Raw genomic sequence first — 18,031 nt, 5'->3', positions numbered from 1 at the left:
AGGGAATAAACATAATGTGACAGGGGGCCTGCTCGGGGCCGAGCTCTGTGGCCCGCTCACCTGTCTCTGGGCAACCGCCCGCCTATCTCACCCACCATGCCTTTGACGATAATTAATTCAATCCGATGTCAATTAAGTGGGAGGCTACCCATTGTAATGCCCCGATGCTAGGGGGCGCTCTGCAGTTCCGACCTCCCCTAATACCGCAGCCCAAGCCTCGCAGATGGCATCATGGTGTTCATGGTTACCGACCCACCTTTCACCGGGGTGGTAACTGGCCTGGCATTTCCTGGGGGCTCCCGCGCCACTGAGAGCCCCACCAGGCCACCCGCTCCCGGCAGGGGGCAGTTTCAGGTCATGCCCAGGACCAGAAGCCTCCTTACCATCCCCTTGCAGCTCCCCCTTACCTCCGGGTCATTCACAGCAGCCCTACGGCCAGGCGATGTTGCTGCCTGGCCTCCTGCAGCCAAACTGCCCTGTTTAAATAGGCAGCCACTGCCTCCAAAATGGCTGACCTAATCAGGCACCTGGAGGCTGCCAGCTCCAGGCCCTTAAAGTGGCAGACACACCCTGTGCTCTGCCATACACCTCCCCCCTTTAATCATCACTGCCCACTCATACTGGGGTTCCTTGTCACTGGCTCCGCACCCGCACTGGGGCTCCTCGTCACTGCCCGCTCACACTGGGGTTCTACGTCGCTGCCCCCTCACCTTGGGGCTCCGCACCTGCACTGGGGCTCCTCGTCGCTGCCCCCTCACACTGGGGCTCTGCCCACTCACAATGGGGTTCTACGTCGCTTGGGGCTCTACGTCACTGCCCCCCCCGAAGCCATCTTCCCCTCTCGGGCGTGGTCCCCCCGGGACCTTTGGCACCTAGCCCTGGCCCACCTCCAGGCCAGTTGGGACCCCAGGCCCCCGGCTCTTGGGCGTCCCTCGCGGTGGGCCCCCAGCCCTTTTGACTCTCCAAGTCCTGGCCCCAGCTTGGGCCAGTCGAGGGTACTCTCTCCTCGGGCTGGGTCTGTAGCCCCTCATTCTATCCCCTCGGGCTCACTGCGCTGCTATCCCCTCTCCACCGGGACAACCGCAGCGCCACACCCCCATCACTCTCCGCGGGCTCATCACATCCTCACTGGGGGGTTCTCCCCACTGCCCCACCTCTGGGGCCTCATCACCGCCCCCTTCCTGGGGCCGGGGTCCCTACACCCTGCACGCAACCCACCAGTTGCACCTAGATATTGGATTTTTGATACATTATAATCTGCCTGGCAATTGACTCCCCAGCCCAGCCCCTGGCTTCTTTACTTTTCATTCCATCCAGGAAGAGCACACACCAACTGCTGAAATTTCCTTAGCCTGATGAAGGGTTTTTGAACCTGAAAGCTTGCTTAATAACTATTCTCCAACTATTTGGGTTGGTCTAATAAAAGATATCAAATTCACCCAAGGAACCTTGTCTGCCTCTTACACATCTACATTTAGACATGTAAAATAGAACTTGGACAACGTGATGTCTAGTTCTAGAAGCATAACTTAAAGCACCATTTCCCCTTACAATTTTCTCTGGAAAATTGTTTATAATTCTGTGACTTTTAAAGAAGCTAAAAAAAAGTGACTGCCCAAAATTACAGTTTAACTTTCACTTTTAGTTTCTGCCTCAACTTCTGTATTCCCATTTTGCACACTTCCCTCCAAAAGGAGTAAATTACTCACCACTGAAGTTTTTCTTTATTTCTGCTAATACTGAGAGCAACTTCAATCTTGTTTTTCTCAGTGTTGAATGAAGGCAGCCTGTATTTACTAAAGAGGAAGTCCCAACCTTCAACTGTCTGTGCTCCAACAGCATACACTGCTGCCTTAACATCATTGGGTAAACTGCAACAAAATTAGACTTCAAGTTATGCTCTGGGTCATGTTTCTATTCTATACATAAATACCTGGTACATTGTTACAGCACTGTGACACATTTGGAGTCCTTATGAGTCTCAAATTGGTTAAAAAAAGAAAAAAGAAAAAAATAGCAAAGACTAAGGCACACTAGTTTCTCTTTTACAGCCCCTACTTAAGTGTTCTTAAAAGGATGCCACAATAGGAGCTTGTCCTTATTCCACTTCAGTAACATTCTTATGCTTTAACAATATGACTCAGGCCAGGGGTTCGCAACCTACAGCCCATGGGCCAGATCCAGCTCACTGAGCCATTGGATCCAGCTTGTGGATATGGGACTTCACTGGTCTTTGGAGGTGAAGAGCTTCAGCTGTTCTCTCCATGCTGTCATAGGGAGAAGTATGGGGAGAAGTGACACCACCATGGCTTGGCCAACAGGCCCTCTTAAATTGGTTAAGATAATTTTACAAACTGGGATCATGCCCTTCCTTGTTTTGCTATTTCTGTATATTTCTGAAACTGGAAAGATCTCAAATGTCAATCTGGTCTCCTGGTTTTTCCAGAACACCTGCTGAGTGGTAATGTGTGAGTGTGTTTATTGGGAGCCCTGGCATTAATCGAAAAGGTGGGGAAAACCTTAAACAAAGATAGCTTTTATGCAAAATATTTATAATTATAGGTGACCTGGCTTTAGGGTGGGAGAGTCTGGAAAGGCTTTCAAACTGCTTTCCTTCTGCTTGCAAAATACCTTTAATAAATAAAGTTGTGATGAAAGGCTGTGAGAGGTAATATTTAGGTCAGTGAAAGGACTGAAGTTAGGCAAATGCTTTATTAGAAGACAGTGTAAATTGACACCTTATAAACTAACCAAGTATAGATAAACAGATAGCACAAGCTTTTGTGGGCTGCAGCTCATTTAAATCACATGCTGAAAAATGCTTTATTGCTAGATCAGTTCACTCAACAGAAATAAGAATGTAAAAACATTAATTTGCTTTCATCTCTATTGAATTTACTATAAAAACAGACCGTAAAGTTCCATCAGATTCCTTCCACTTCATAAAATATTCTTCTGCTTTGTCCACACATGGTTGGTATTTGCGTGCACAAGCAAACAGGAGGAGGGAATTACGAAGCAATCGTTCAGAGACTGAGCCTTCATCATTCCAGGACTGTTTATCAATTAGGTTTTTAAATACGTTGACTATGTACTCCTACAGAAATGAGTAGAAATGAGTAACATAAAGAGTACAGAAATGAGTACATAAAGAGTTTGTTAACACAACTGGATATTTCTCTTCTGTCAAACTTTATTACTATTGGTACCAATAAATTAAATTAAAATTATTTTTGTTCTAAATGTTAATCTCCCTTTGAAAATAATTTCATGCTCCAAATTTTTCTAAATTTTATCTAAAACTAATTAATTAGCTGTTCAATTCTGTTTATCTAAAAACTGGGAGGGAGGGGGGAGTGGGTTGTCCCTCTGCAATCTTCAGTTCTTCGGATGTTTCAGTTTTGAACATAATGGAGTGACATTGTCAATGTATTTAACAAACTGATCCTGCAAGCAGACCTGTCTGGGTGGGCCCCAACTCTAGCCCCACTAGCTTCAGTTGTATAAGCTTGCAGACTGGCTTCCTTTATAAAAGTTGACTTCACTTGATAACTAGACTTCCAATAACCTTTTTTGTAAAAGGTGTGTTTATAGGCTACAAGCCACCATTTGTGGTTTAGCTTACCTTTAACTGGTTTTCTACGTCATGCATGTCCCTCTTCTCCATGAGCTTATACATAGGAATCAGCTCATTCATACCTTGGAATACAGGCATAATTTGGGATTCGTGGTTTAAGTACAAAGTTAAATCAAGAGCTTTGGAAATCGACAGTTTTCCAATGCTAAAAAGAAAATGAGAATGTGTGACTGAAGTCAAATTAAATAACCTAATTTCTGCTTGACTTTTGAGAATGCTACAATTATTGTAACACAAATGGAAAAGGCTTAAATAAATTCTTGAACCCTGTCCAATGTCCATCTCCTTGTAAGTTAAATGTTACTGACCTGCCACTTAAGCTAGGTATACCATTAACAATCATTACAGCAGGAGCTGCAGATTTATTTGAACAAAGAAATAAGCTGAAAGAGAAAAGGACTAGATAAAAAGCTCCATTTTTACTTTCCATTGCTAAGTCCATTCTACAAACATCAAATCTGGCACTCCCCCAGCATCCACTCCCTCTGTTCCTATTCTGGAGAGAATCTCTGGTTGAAATCCTAAACTGAGTTGACTTTCTCCATTACAAATTTGTTCTCACTCTCTCTTCAGTTCTATCATCTTCCTAGTTAAACAGATGAACTTCTCTAATGTAACTGAATGCCACGCCTGCAATTCCAATGGCTTCTTCACCACCAGTGATCCACCTTTCCTTCTGCCTCTACTTGTTTCTTAGCACAGCACTTCTCCAATTCCTTACAAGAAAAAAAGCGATGAAATACAACATGATATTTGTCGTCTTGTGAGATTGTCTTCCATTCTCCTACAATTATGCTCTGAGCCACAGATGCATGTTTCTCAGTTCTCCTTCCTCTAACCTAACTTCCTACCTTGCTCCAGGGGCTCTCTCATCTCCTGATCTTCTTTGTGCCATCTCTGCTCCTCCTCCACCTCTCACAACAGTCAGAGTATCTCCATCTTTAAAAACACAAAAACAACTCTCGACTCCACTTGCCTTTCCAACTTCCACCCTCTCTCTCATCTGTCTTGAAACTTATCGAACACTATTAAGCATCACTGGGCTTGTCTACACAAGCTGCCAATTATTGTAAGAAATGCAAAAGCCTTAAATTCTTGAACCCTGTCCAATGTCCATTTCCTTGTAAGTTATATGTTATCAACCTGCCACTTAAGCTAGGCATGCCATTAACAATCACTACAGCAGGAGCTGCAGATTTATTTGAACAAAGAAATAAGCTGAAAGAAGAAGGGCTAGATAAAAAGCTACACCTTGGGTAAGTCCATTCTACAAACATTCTACAGTACTGCGCAGTAGTGTCCCAACATGGTTGTCTAGTGACACTTACTGTGCAGTAGCTTGTTACTACTGATCAGTAGCATCATGTCACGGTTTGTGCCTGGCAGCACTACTGCACAGTAATAACGAGCTACTGCGCAGTAAGCATCTCGTGTAGACGCGGCCACTGTTTATCAACTGCATCTTTTTGATCCAACTTCAGCCCTTTGCATTCACTGGAACCTGCTCTTGCCAAAGTCTCGACAGTGATCTCTCAGCCAAATTTAAAAACCATTCTCATCCTCTTAATCTGCAACAGTCAACCATGCTCCTCCTCTTCAAGTATGACCCTTTCATTGTTCTCCTTTTCAGCTATAGTCTTTCCTTCAACATATCCTTCATGGTCTTCATTTCATACTCCCTACTCCTACCCCTTTTTGTGGTGTTTCATAGGACCCTACACCTTATCTCTGGGCAACTTCATCTACAAAACACAAATTTAACTACCACCTCAGATGACTCATAGATCCACTTCTCTACCCCAGACCTGTCCTTCTTCTGTCCAGATTAAAATCTCTGCCTCTATATCTGACATCTTGTTGATCACTATCACCTCAACACAGCTACAACAGAATCATTAATTACCTCCCTAACACCACCTCCTTTCCCTATTACTGTGAGTATAACCCTTCTGCGCTTTACTTTGCCAGTGATCTGTCCATCCTCTATTCAAATATCTTTCTAGTTTGCATGCCCAGGCTCTCTTAAGTTTACCAGACTGTCTACCTAACAGCTCTAAGATACAGTTCTGCCTATGTATCAAGAGAGCAAAACATGCATTCTTTCATCATCTCCGATACAGGAAGAGTTAGATAATCTTGTCGTATGGAGTGCTACAAATTACATGAATGTTTAACAGTATGAAGTGTGAAGTCAAGCACATAGGGACCAATAACCAGGAACTCACCTGTAAGATAGGGATGAAATGACTTAAGACGACTGTGGAAGGGGGGAGGGGAGCTATGTGTGTTAGTTGATTGTAGGAGGACCATGAACTGCCAGTGCAATACAACTGTGAAAAAGTCAATGAAATCTTAAGGTGTATGCACAGAGATAAGGTACTAGGAATATTGTATAAGACGTAGGTGAGACTCCATTTAAATTACTTGGGTCACCCAAGTTTAAAAAAGATTAATTTAAACTGGAATGGGTTCAAAGAAGGACCTCTAAGATGGTTAAAGAAATGGACCTCTTCCTCTGAAAAAGATTAAAAAAGCTTGGCTTGTTTTGTTTAACATGTAGCAAACAACGTTACAAGCCATGGGCAGGAAGAACCCAGCTCCAATCTGATATGGACTAGGGGGCTTTGACAACATGTTGGCAACAGGGGGCTCTGTCTACACCCATGCCAGGACCCGGCAACTGGGAGCTCCATCTATGCCACCACCTCCACTTCTCTCCACCCCCAGCTGCAGCCAAAGTGCAGCTTCCAGGCAGCACGGAACTGAGCTGGGGTGGCAGCTGGAAGCTGTGTCCACACTGTGGCCACTTCTCACCACCCCACACCTTGGTGCTGCAGGGAGGGTGGATGCAGCTGGAAGCTGCACCCATGCCACAGCCGAGTGGGGGGAGGAGTGGCAAGAAGAAGGGATGGTGACACAGGTGCAGCACCCAACTGCCCAGCCCCAAAACAGCTCCTGCAGCTTAAACCTGATATGGGCATAGGAATTGGCAGAAGCCCAATGATTTGGCAAGCTGGATCATTTTCTCTTCATGCTCTCCCATTTGTCTGTATCCCTCTGTCATTTCTTTTATATTTGTTTCTCTGGGACAGGGACTATATATTTGAGCAGCATATTAGTACAATGGGGACCTAATTCATGATTTGGGGTCCTAGATTCTACTTCTATTACAACTACTAATAAAATGACTGAGATCTATCTGGCATCATGGGAGAAATGGTTGGTGGTTTCTTGCTGTACGAGTGGCAGTTCATTTTTTTCCCTGTGTCTTGAACTGTACTTTTAAGGAGGCCCAGAATGTTATGTAATATAAAGTTTTTGGGAACTGAGACCCCGAGTGAAGAAGTCTGCCATGCACCTTGTCCACCGTTGGTTACTGAACCACACATTCTGAGGCAAGCAATGCAGAATGGGGCAGGTGGAAAGGGCATATTTCACCACCCATATACTATCCCTCCTACTCAGCAGTAGTGACAAGAAATGGGAATACAGATTCCATGTTCTCCCATCCCAAATGTATGTGTGTGTGTGCTAGACTGAGCACAAAGAAGAGGCTTTTTAGCTCTACTGCAAACCAGGATGGGGAGCTGGGAGTGCTACTGAGCTTTATTGTTCCAACAGGAATGCACTCAGAGTGGAAACTCCTCATTCCTCAACTTAAGTCAGGGACAGGTTTAATAAGGTTGGCTTGTCTGTTGGGCCATGCTTGGCTATATTCAAAACAAAAGTAGGGCTAGATATATGTATATCTTTGAGTGTTTATAAATGGGGGTATGGCAGGAGTGGGCAAAGTGGCAGATCTGGCCAGTGGCCAGACTCCATTTCCCAGCAGCCCCTGCCTGCGCCACTGTGGCTGGTTTCTAGAGATCCCAGCAGCAGTGGGGCCGTCACAACACAGGGCTAGGGTTTCCGTGGAGCTGGCGTCAGCAATACTGGCAGGGCTTGTGGGTGGGTGGGAAGCTGCTGCAGGGTTGGGGCTTGGATCTTGTGGTGGTGACAATGTGGTCCAGAGCCAGGGCAGAGCCATGATCTGCTGCCGGCACACCCCTGCCCAGGGCATGTGGGCAGCGGATTGCGGCTCTGCCCCTGCAGACCACGCTATCACCACTGCAAGATCCCAGCCCCAACCCTGGAGCAGCTTCCAACCCAGCCGTGCGCCCTGCCAGTGCTGCTGGCACCAGTCTCCATAGAAACCCTGGCCTCACACTGTAACAGCCCCATCGCGGCTGGGGTCTCCATAGAAACCAGCTGCAGCGATGTGGGCAGGGGCTGCCAGGAAATCAAGTCTGCTGTGGGCCCAATGTGGCCCACGGGCCAGACTTTGCCTGCTCCTGGGTTGGTTATAGTATAGGCTATAATCATACTCTATGTCCAGAAAACAGGGTAACTATGAAAAAGGTTAAAAAAAAAATCCAGATCTTAATAAATGTGAGTTTATGCACTTTACATGTTAGCACCTTGCCCTGATAGCATTTCTAACAGATGCAGTCTAGAATAGCTCTTGCACTTAACTAAAATCACTGTAGCATGTTTTGTGCTGTGAAAGTTTTTACAGCTCAGTGATGTTACTAGTAGATGTAAGTTATAGCAAAGTAATGTAAAATCAGAAACCATATAATTATTCCAATTTTGGAAGTATCTGTAGGTTGGAAAAGAGGATAAAGACTCAGAGTAAAAAATTCTTGAAGCCTTTTCGTGCCAAAGGTACCTTATCTGAAAAGGAGAGCATTCAGTATCTATAGAAGATACTACAGAAGAGTTGATGCCAAGGGCTCTCCCATGGCAAAATGAGCTGATGTGATGGGTGGTAAGAAGTGAACTTAACTGTCTGTGAATCACTATATTAAGACTCTCAATCTTGGATTCTGTTGTAAGCCTTGTTCTAAACCTTATTTTCAAAAGACAAGACCCACATGCTGCTGGCATCCATTGACTTATGTAATATCACAGACTGTTTCAATCACTATGTTCTCAGGGTTAATTTCAGTTCTCATTTATGTGGACTGGAATAACTCCACAGAAATCAATGGACTTACTTTGTTGTAAGTGAGATCAGAATATGCCTCCTATTCTGTTAAGAAAATTTATTAAACATATATTAAGCAAATAATATTTTTTCTTCAGTGACTTGTGATAAAAATTGTATAGCTTGCCTTTTTCAGGCTTAGAGTGCCTTACCTCACAAGCTGGAATACATTGTTAATGAGACTTGCTCTATCATTGCTGCTAATTGCTGTGTGGTTTTCTTTTAAAAGGCTAATCAGATTATCCCATCCATCATCTTCATAGTGCATAATGTAATATCCATTCATCCCCACATTGAATTTTATCCATTCCACTTCTTCAGGGAGGATGAGGACATCTATAAACAAAATAAATTAGAATGCAATTTTCTCTTACTGATTCGAGTAATAAGATAATAATGCAAAGCCTGAAGAGTTCAGCATTTACAGTCCATTTCATACACTGAATTTTGACAAAATGTCCTATCACAATAGTTAATATTGGTCCTAGTTTATTTTTCAGTGATTTTAAGAAAGAAGCACTGTCATTTCTGAATACATAAAAATATATATGTCATAATAGAACTATCAACATTTCCAGTGCAATATCTCCATTTTTCAGAGAGTTTTAAATTTCATCTGGACAAGACCTAATGTTCTTCCATCATCCTTTAAAAAAATATTGAAATTAGATCTGGGATGACAGAAAGGGGCAAATATCTTGTACTGTCTGTTCCATTCCACTCCCATAAATAAAACTGTAGAGATACAATGTCTAAAATTTGCAAGTTCTGAAGATGATCTCTCTGATGGAAAGAAATTACCTGTTTTAGTTGTCAGCAAAAATCTTTGAACGGTGTCAGATTTACTGGTAATATATGTTAATGGAACATGCCACAAATACCTATTTCAAAGCAAAAACACTTATTTTAGTGAAAGGATATTTAAGTGTGATAGCTACACCTAGTGAGGGACAACCTCTTGACCAAGGAGAGAGCTATTCTCTTATGTGGGGAACAAAAGGCTAGGTCAGTATTGCAGAAGTGTTACTGTGGTGTATAAGCTGGATACCAACAGCAGCAAAATTGCAGTATGGGTCACCTGCCAAGCATGTATCCAGGAAGGCCTTCACAGCCTATGCTGAATTCTACTACGCTGCAGTGTCACTGCTACCGGTATTGAACCTGGATGGATTAAACCTGGCATGGGCATGTCTACTCGTGCAGCCATCTCGCCTCTGACTGCAACAGACATGGACAAAAACTGAAGACTGACTGACTCTGGGAGTACTTCTCTTTAGGATAGTAAAGGTAAGATTCCTGATACAGTGAGACTTCAGTACTCAAGTGGCTTATACAAGAATTCTATCTGACACAATGTTCTGTTCAAACCACAACTCCAAGGAAAGTTATTCCAGGGAGTGAAGATAAGACTGATATAAAATTATTAACTGTAAAATGAGAACACTTACGTAGTTTTCAAATATGAAAAAATCAGAACCGAACTTTTGTTCCTTTAGGAACAACAAGAAAATGTGTTCTTATGACACAGTCTATTGTTAGTTGATTTTTCTGGTGTGCAGAGTGTGCCCGGTTGTTTTTCATTACCCTGTTGGTGGAGAAGAATGAGATCCCTTCATATAATGTTCTTGCCGCAGATAGACATTCTTTCCTTTTGCCATGACAGTTATTAATGGAAAGCCCTTTTGTAATGTCCAAGTGTTCATCATTGTCCCAACCTCAAGGGTCTCTCTTCTTGTCCAGTGCTGTTTTTATCGCACAGAAACAAAACACGTAAGAAGATGAAAGGGAGGATAAAACGAAGTCACAAAGAAACTGAGATAAAGGAATGTAACTTTACAATGGCTATCGACCATGATGATGGGAAAAAACAAGTTTATAGAGCCTGTGAGGTCTGGACTTGGAATGGGGTATTATGGTATCTTCATTTTATGGCAGACAGGCTGACATTTTGATGGTTATGATTAGTACCAGTAAGAGCAATATCTGTGCACCAAATAGTATTGGGTCACTAGGAGACAGGCTGTTGTTGATGCTTTGTTTTTTGTATAACCTGACATTCTCAGTTATAGGCCTGAAGTGCTCAGTATACCAATTTTAAAAATAATTAAACAAAAGAATTAAATGTTAGCATTGTATCATGCTTATACTTAGCAATAGATAGAAAATATGTGCTTACTGAACTTGAAGATGTCTGCTGGTTTCTGGTGCAAAAGCCGTCACTTTGAAGTTGGCTTTCATGGGTGCCATCTACAGGACAAATCTGAAAAGCATTTTATAATTTTTCCTTCATTTCACAATTACAGATAACCACTCATAACAATTCTCCTCAGTAATATATTAAGTTAGATGGTGGTTAATTATAATGGGGAATTTAAATACAGAATAATACAAGAAATACTTGCATTTGTCAGACTATTCCACAAATCTTCATTTTTTGTATTCCGATAGCTGTAATTCCGGAGATATTGTACAATACCAGCTTTAAACACATCTGCAGTCAGGTAATTCCACAGCATGTTCAGAATGCAAGCTCCCTGCAAAAAGTGAAAAAATCTTTACAAAACTAGTGTTTAGATTATAAAATATAAAATCTGATGTTTTAACATTTAGAAAACCTTTATTATTAATATCATCAGCAATTCATTTTCTATATTTATGGTACTGTCTGATTAAAGCATCCCCTATCTTAACCCTATATATTAAAATATTACGTCCTTATCATTGCCTGTAAGAGTTTCACAAGTCAAGTAGCCAAAATAGTTCAAGTCATACTGGTCCCACTGAATTCAATGAGCATTTTGCCAGTGACTGCAACGGTGCCAAAGATTCTATCTTTGAGCAAGAATCATGAGAAACAAATTCACAACTGTAAAAATAAAACAAAAAATAGGCATGGATTTTACCTTCTCATAGGAAACATCATCAAACATTTCTAGAATTTGAGCTGGATCTTCCACAGGAGTAGATATAGGATGTGAAGAATTCAATGCATCCACCTCCATGGCATCAAAACACTTGCCTAAAAAATAATCTTCCTAATAGGAGATAAATACTTTTATTAGTAAAGGATTATGTTGGAATGTTCAAGAAATTGTATGCAAGACAGATTTACATTTTATATTTCTTTTTGGTGGCTTTCAAAGAATATAAATGTACTCACCCTAACTCCAAATTTGCAATAAATGAAGAATCATATAACTAGAGAGGACCAATTTATTTAGGATGCTTTGATGTCGCATACTATCAGGTCTTGTATTGATTAAAATCTGCTCTATTAACTCCAAAAAGATACTCATGTGTTTTAAGGGTTTGAAGGCTGAGTGAACAACTGTAACCAAACTGCTTTATTTTAAAACACTGTTCAGCTACTTTAGAAACTGCAATCTATTACAAAGCTACTGCAGTGTCCAACTGTCATACAGACTCTAATACACAGTTCAAATGACTACAGTGAAACTATTCATTTTGTACATGGGGCCTGAGCTCAAGACCAGTAAAGACACTGAAAAGATTGCCATTGATTTCAATAGATTTTAGATCAGGCCAGTAAGTCTTTATAAGATAAGGTGTAATCAACTCTGATCAGGCATTTAGAAAGGTCAAAGTCATTTAAAGCTATACAACATCATTGCTTTCAATATTATCCATAACTGGTTTTGAGAACATGAACTTGTATAAAATAACCCTTTCTATTCAAACCTTCAAAAATATTCATTTTTTAAACGGCTCAGGAAAAATCTGTTTGCTGCTTGCCACTGCAAATAAGTTACCCTCAACATTTTAAAAATATCATATAAAATAAATAAAAGAAAAATAATGAATACTTACAACTTTCAGTTCTGGATGGGTAACACTGACTGACACATATTCCATAAACTTTGCAAACCCTTCATTTAGCCAAAGATCATCCCACCATTCCATAGTAACTAGGTTTCCAAACCACTGGGGAAAAAAAATCATTTTTTTTAGATTAAAAGTATTTGGGGTATTATAACAGGTAGTACCAACTTGTGCTTCAATGTATTAGTTCTCTATACACCTTTAATATACAACTTTATAGTCATAGGAATGATGTCCAGCTGTCTGGCTTTTTCATATTTTATTCTTTTCTATTTATATAGCTAAAAAGTATTTATGATATAGAGCCCTCTGGGTCTATTCAGCCTGCCCAGGCTCCTCAGCTAGAGTCACTTCAGGCAGGACCATAATGAGGCAGCCTTACTCCCTTCTCCCAGGGGTCCATCCAGCCTGACTACCATGCATACCAGGTAAGTAATTTGACAGATGCCTGGTAAGGTTTTCTGTGCCCATGTCCACGATGTCATGACAACAAAATAATAGATAAGTGGAGGATGGTAGTGCATTCCTGGCCAATCCTCCCCAAAAGAATTATCAATCATGTTGAAAAGACAGGAAGACATTAAGCCACAATAATCAGTAATAATAAGAAAAAAAAAGAGATTCTCAGAAACTAATATATCCCTTCCAAGATGGTACAGGTTTTTGTTGCTGCTGCTGTTCAAAAAGGTTTTTGAGATGTCATAGAGCAGTGTGAAAAATCCTTTGCATGAGGGTGGCACCACATCTATATACCAGTTCTATTTTGCCAGAGCAGAGTAAGTCCTTTGCTGACCTGTATATTCAACTGATACCTGAATTATCTCCCAGTAAGGTTTCTGGTTAATCTTTCATTATTCACACATTAACAGGCTAGGATTTAAAAATTCCTCATTCCTTGTTCACTGTCATTCTCAGCTGGAAGGCAAAGTAGAGCTGGGCAAAACAGAAGTTTAACAACTTGTTCTCAATGTACTAGGATGTTCTGTTTTTTCAGTGTATTGCCAATAAAACCAAAACATCCCATTTTGTTACCCATATTTGTACCTGGTGAGCTAGCTCATGGGCTATGATCATTGTAATCCAGAGTTTACTTGATGCTGAAGATTTTTCAGAGTCATATAACAAAGCAGATTCCCTGTATGTAGTCAATCCCCAATTTTCCATAGCACCAGACTGAAAATCAGGAATAGCAGCTAGGTCTAAAAAATATATATATTATATTTATTATTAATAATTATCTTCTTAATATCTCTCATCTGCTTACTTTTGTTCGTTCTCCCTCCCTCCCTCCCTCACATACATACCAGACTTTTTAAAGTTCTATATACTACAGTATCAAAAACTATAATTATATCAAAATAAATAGACAGCTTTCTGTAGTTAACAAGTGGAACTCTTTATCTAAGTTACATAATGTAGCAGACAAAAGGTATACTTTTAACTTGAAAGAGCCAAAGACTAATTGGCTCAACACAAGGTGCATGTCACAAAATCCACTGGAAGCAACAGAAGTATAGGATAAAAGTAGACATCCTCAGTATGCTATAACAGTAGCTCTTTACAGTACATCTTAATTTGCCCTATATACATGCCCATAGTGTTTTGAATTACTTTTCTGTACATGTTTGATAATAGATATCTTCTCAGCCTTTCTTTAATTCTACATTTCTTTTTAAAAACAAATTTTAAATGTACTCTGGGACGCACGTTGTGTGGAGATATTGCTGTTTCTGAGATGAATATAGTGCTTGGCCTTCAATCCAATATGATAAACCCAAACAGTGACAATATTTAAGCATGGTGGCCATGTTTCACTGTTTGAAAATGAAATTCACACAGTTGTGAAGAGATTGTGCAAAAACTGTACAAGCCCCAACACACACACCATGAAAACTCCCTGATAAAGATGCACAGAAATTCCTTGAACAGAATGGTAGCAAAGGTGGGTGCATCTATACATGTGCTTTACTGCGGGGGTGACTAAGCCCTGCAATAAAGTATTGTCTACATGTGTGCCAGCATTAGGGCACAGTAAATTAATTAGAAGTGCATCGATATATTGGTTGCCTATCAGATCAGCACCAATAAAAGGGGAAATGACATTACTGGCTATCTCTATCGGCTTTTTTGTGACCACTGTAGATGATGTTTACCAATAATTATGCTTTCCAGCCAGGGCCCAGGACACCTGGGTTCCCTCCAGCCAGAGGCCCTGGATACCTGGGTTCCTTCAGAAAAGTGGGTTTCCGCTTGCAGGTGGGCAGCATTCTAGCCTGCAAGGGGTCCTGCTTGGGGCTGCCAGAAGTGAGACATAGGGAGCACCGCATGCACGTGTGCGGCCACATGCATGCAAGTGGCCCAGAATACAGCCTGGCAGCATGGAGAACAGCTCCCTGCAGGTAAGTCTATGGAGGGGAAGGGGTGGGGGGGAGGGGGTAGATCAAGGCCCCCACGGTGAGGGGTGCTGCCCCAGCCAGGGTGGTACATGGGACCCAGGACCAGGGCAGGGAGTGGGATGGAGCCACGGATGAATTGTCCAGGGGGGCATCAGGTGGGAGAGGGGTAGCTCCCCACTATTGCATACGCCGCCAGGGGACGCATGGGGGGCAAGTTCCCCCCACATTTGTGCATAGGGTGTATGTAGGCTGCTCACTGTGGGCTCGGGGCTCTATAGTCTTCTGCCTTTCCATTGGAAACTCTGTGCTGGCTGCTCACCCCCTGCCCACCTGGCAGCAGTGGAGGTGGTGAGTTGTGCCCATAGTGGGCAGCCTGTATCTGCCCTTGACCTGCCCAACTCTACTCCACTTAAGTGTCCCCACGCTTAAAAATGGTGGTGGCAGCTCATTCAATGAGCTTTAGTTAAAGCACCCCACCGCCATTTTTAAGTGCCAGGATGCTGATACATGTAATGTAGGAGGCTGCTGGAATACACCCCCCCCCCAAAAAAAAAGTTTTATTTATGTCAGTACTTTAAAATACCTTGCATTTTGAAGTAAACCAGTCATCAGATTTGCATTGACTGATATGGTTGGTTAATAATCAGCTATCAGTGCACCCCTAAAATGAATTAACTCCATCATAAGAGAATACTGTCCCTGACAGGACTCTTACAGAAGAGTAATTAAGTGTGACAAAACACACATGTAGATGGTGATGGGGGCTGGCTGGTGTATGAGGGTGCTAAAGTGGGGGTTGTCTGCCACATGGCTCTGCACTTTAGCACTCTTGTGCTCCTGCCAGACCCTCCACTGTACAACACCATGACCGGGAGCCCGCAGCTGACCCTCTGAGCCTGCTGCTAGCCCAGGGCTGCTCTGCCCCAGCTCAAACTGCTGCTGTCCCGGGCAGACATGTAAACACTGTGCCTAGGAGCAGTTACTTCTGGCGTGAAGTGTACCAGAGTTGATCACACCACATTAATTGAACGTATAGATGCACGCTATGTCAGAGACAGGATCTTAGCAGATCCTTCAGAGGCCAATTTAGAGACAGGTAATTCAAGAAGAGGCCACATGGTCATGTGGATCCAGCAACTCAACACATTGAGTAAATGCCAGACAGAACAGATATATCTACAAATAGATGACCAGAATAGCAGATGCAGGGACAGAAGGCTTCTCTGAGGCTCTGTCATGGCCCTGGTTAGAGACTAGATTTCAGTAAACTCTGGCATTTTGTGCCTACGTAACCAAATGTCAGAAGACTCTTCGAGCAGTAGTGTTCACACATTTTTCTCTCACTGAAGATTTTATCAGCAATTTACCATTTACAGATTCATTACATTATAGATGGTTAATATTTTCACAAGCTTTGCAGTACTATGAAAACACAGCCACAAGTTTATTTCCCAAAAATGAAGGCCAAATTCAAGGGCACAAAAAAATACACATTCAAAACTCCTTTGGCAATAGCACAATTAAAAGTTTAGTTTGGCACCTAGCTTGCCATTTGTATGTGAAAGCACTTGATTTACAGGGACAAGAAACCAATCCTAGACGCTAGTATAAGGTGTTCCTTTGATGATCTCTATCTTCTGTAATCTTTGCTCTGCCTTACAATACAATACTTAAATATAAAAATTATTAAAATACTTACCTTGTTTGGGTAAGGGGTATGGAATGCTAAAGTAATCTTCATAGAAGTCTAAAAGTTTCACTGCTGCATCCAAGGCATAATCAGCTTGGTTGATTTTGTCAGGCACAGCGTAGATGGAAATCTAACATACACAAGTATGGAGTATTTCAAAATAATAATGCAAGATGATTATAAATTAGAAATTAATTAGTTTTCAGTCTTCTTTATTTCATTGATCACAAAAACACCAGAACAATACCCAATTTAATATCCCCTGCCCCAGAGTGTTCCTAAAATTTGTGAGGGGAAGAGATCAAAGTTGGGCATTTGTTTTTTAAACTGAATTTAGATGAAGTTGTCTTTTTATTCACAAGCACAAATGCAATACAAGATTTCACACCCTACCCCAACACTCATCTATATTTCAAGGAGTCCAGAGATGAAGGGATATAAACAGATAAGAAGGGAGTTTATTCTCTTTTAGTGATTCCTAAGCAAAGTTAGTCAGAAACTAGATATAGAAGACACCACCAAAATTCATGGCACATAGCAGACAGTCAAACAAAACCTTTAACCACTAATAACCAATACCATATCAGAATAAGTGAGCTCAATGGTGAAAAAGGTCCTGTAATGCACTAACAATATTCTTTACTACTAAATCTTTATGTCCAGTGGAAAAACTTGTACAGTTTCTGTTCGCTACATTCTTGAAGGAAACCAGTTTGAATTGCTATAGCGTCTGGGTGAAATTTCACCCAAATATGCCTGGATTTAATTTATACTACAATTAAGTTTCACTTTATCAGTACATGTAAGTATATAAAAAAAATTCATCTTGTTTACACATTTAAAAAAAAAACCCTGCTAAAATTAATAATTAAGACAGTCCATCTATTTTTAAAAAATCTTTTCTCCCCTTTCCTTCCCATAGGAACTACAGACACATAAATGAGATTAACTGAGACCTTTAAAATATTTGCATTTTTTACAGTTCTTACTACAAAACAATTCAGTACAAAATAAGACAGTTACTGTACCTTAATTCCATGACGGGTCATCTTACTGACTGATTTAAAATCCGAAACTATAAAGGCCACAAGATAAGTACTCATCTTTACACTAACATCAAAATGGTCCTCAACAAGCCATTTCGAAATATTCACAGATCTCACCTAAAATTAGACCACAACTTTTCATCATACAATAATTTTATGCATTGGAATAGAATATTCATACCAGAAAAGTCTGTCGGTGTTATTCTACTGAAAATACTTAAATACTTAAAGGGATATTTGAAGAACACAAAAACTCCCATATTTTTGTATGATCATGTTTACCTATTACTGTTACACTGAAAATCACCAAAAGTATATAAGGTTAGAAAATAAAACTATTCCTCAATGTTCTTTCAATTTTCATTAGCCTTGTTCATATTTATGAGGGTCAGTAAC

General features: G+C 41.2%; 1 protein-coding gene across 4 annotated transcripts in view; it reads right to left on the bottom strand.

Moving 5' to 3' along the window:
• Positions 1-18,031, bottom strand: part of LOC102377403 (endoplasmic reticulum aminopeptidase 1) — a 50,086-nt gene that overhangs the window by 27,903 nt on the left and 4,152 nt on the right. For all 4 annotated transcript variants that reach the window (XM_025199117.1, XM_025199116.1, XM_025199115.1 and 1 more), the window contains exons 4-16: positions 17,618-17,752; positions 16,599-16,719; positions 13,548-13,702; positions 12,492-12,605; positions 11,567-11,698; positions 11,066-11,197; positions 10,840-10,923; positions 10,248-10,405; positions 9,465-9,544; positions 8,816-8,999; positions 3,626-3,782; positions 2,913-3,097; positions 1,710-1,871 (exon numbers count right to left, since the gene is read on the bottom strand). In XM_025199117.1, the coding sequence (XP_025054902.1) occupies positions 1,710-1,871; positions 2,913-3,097; positions 3,626-3,782; positions 8,816-8,999; positions 9,465-9,544; positions 10,248-10,405; positions 10,840-10,923; positions 11,066-11,197; positions 11,567-11,698; positions 12,492-12,605; positions 13,548-13,702; positions 16,599-16,719; positions 17,618-17,752 (1,799 nt within the window). The remainder of the gene's footprint in view (positions 1-1,709; positions 1,872-2,912; positions 3,098-3,625; positions 3,783-8,815; positions 9,000-9,464; positions 9,545-10,247; positions 10,406-10,839; positions 10,924-11,065; positions 11,198-11,566; positions 11,699-12,491; positions 12,606-13,547; positions 13,703-16,598; positions 16,720-17,617; positions 17,753-18,031) is intronic.

Source organism: Alligator sinensis, unplaced genomic scaffold (assembly GCF_000455745.1).
Source record: "Alligator sinensis unplaced genomic scaffold, ASM45574v1 scaffold223_1, whole genome shotgun sequence".
NCBI classification, from domain to species: domain Eukaryota; kingdom Metazoa; phylum Chordata; order Crocodylia; family Alligatoridae; genus Alligator; species Alligator sinensis.
Note: the sequence above shows the minus strand (reverse complement) of the source record. Positions and strands in the feature narration are given on the sequence as shown.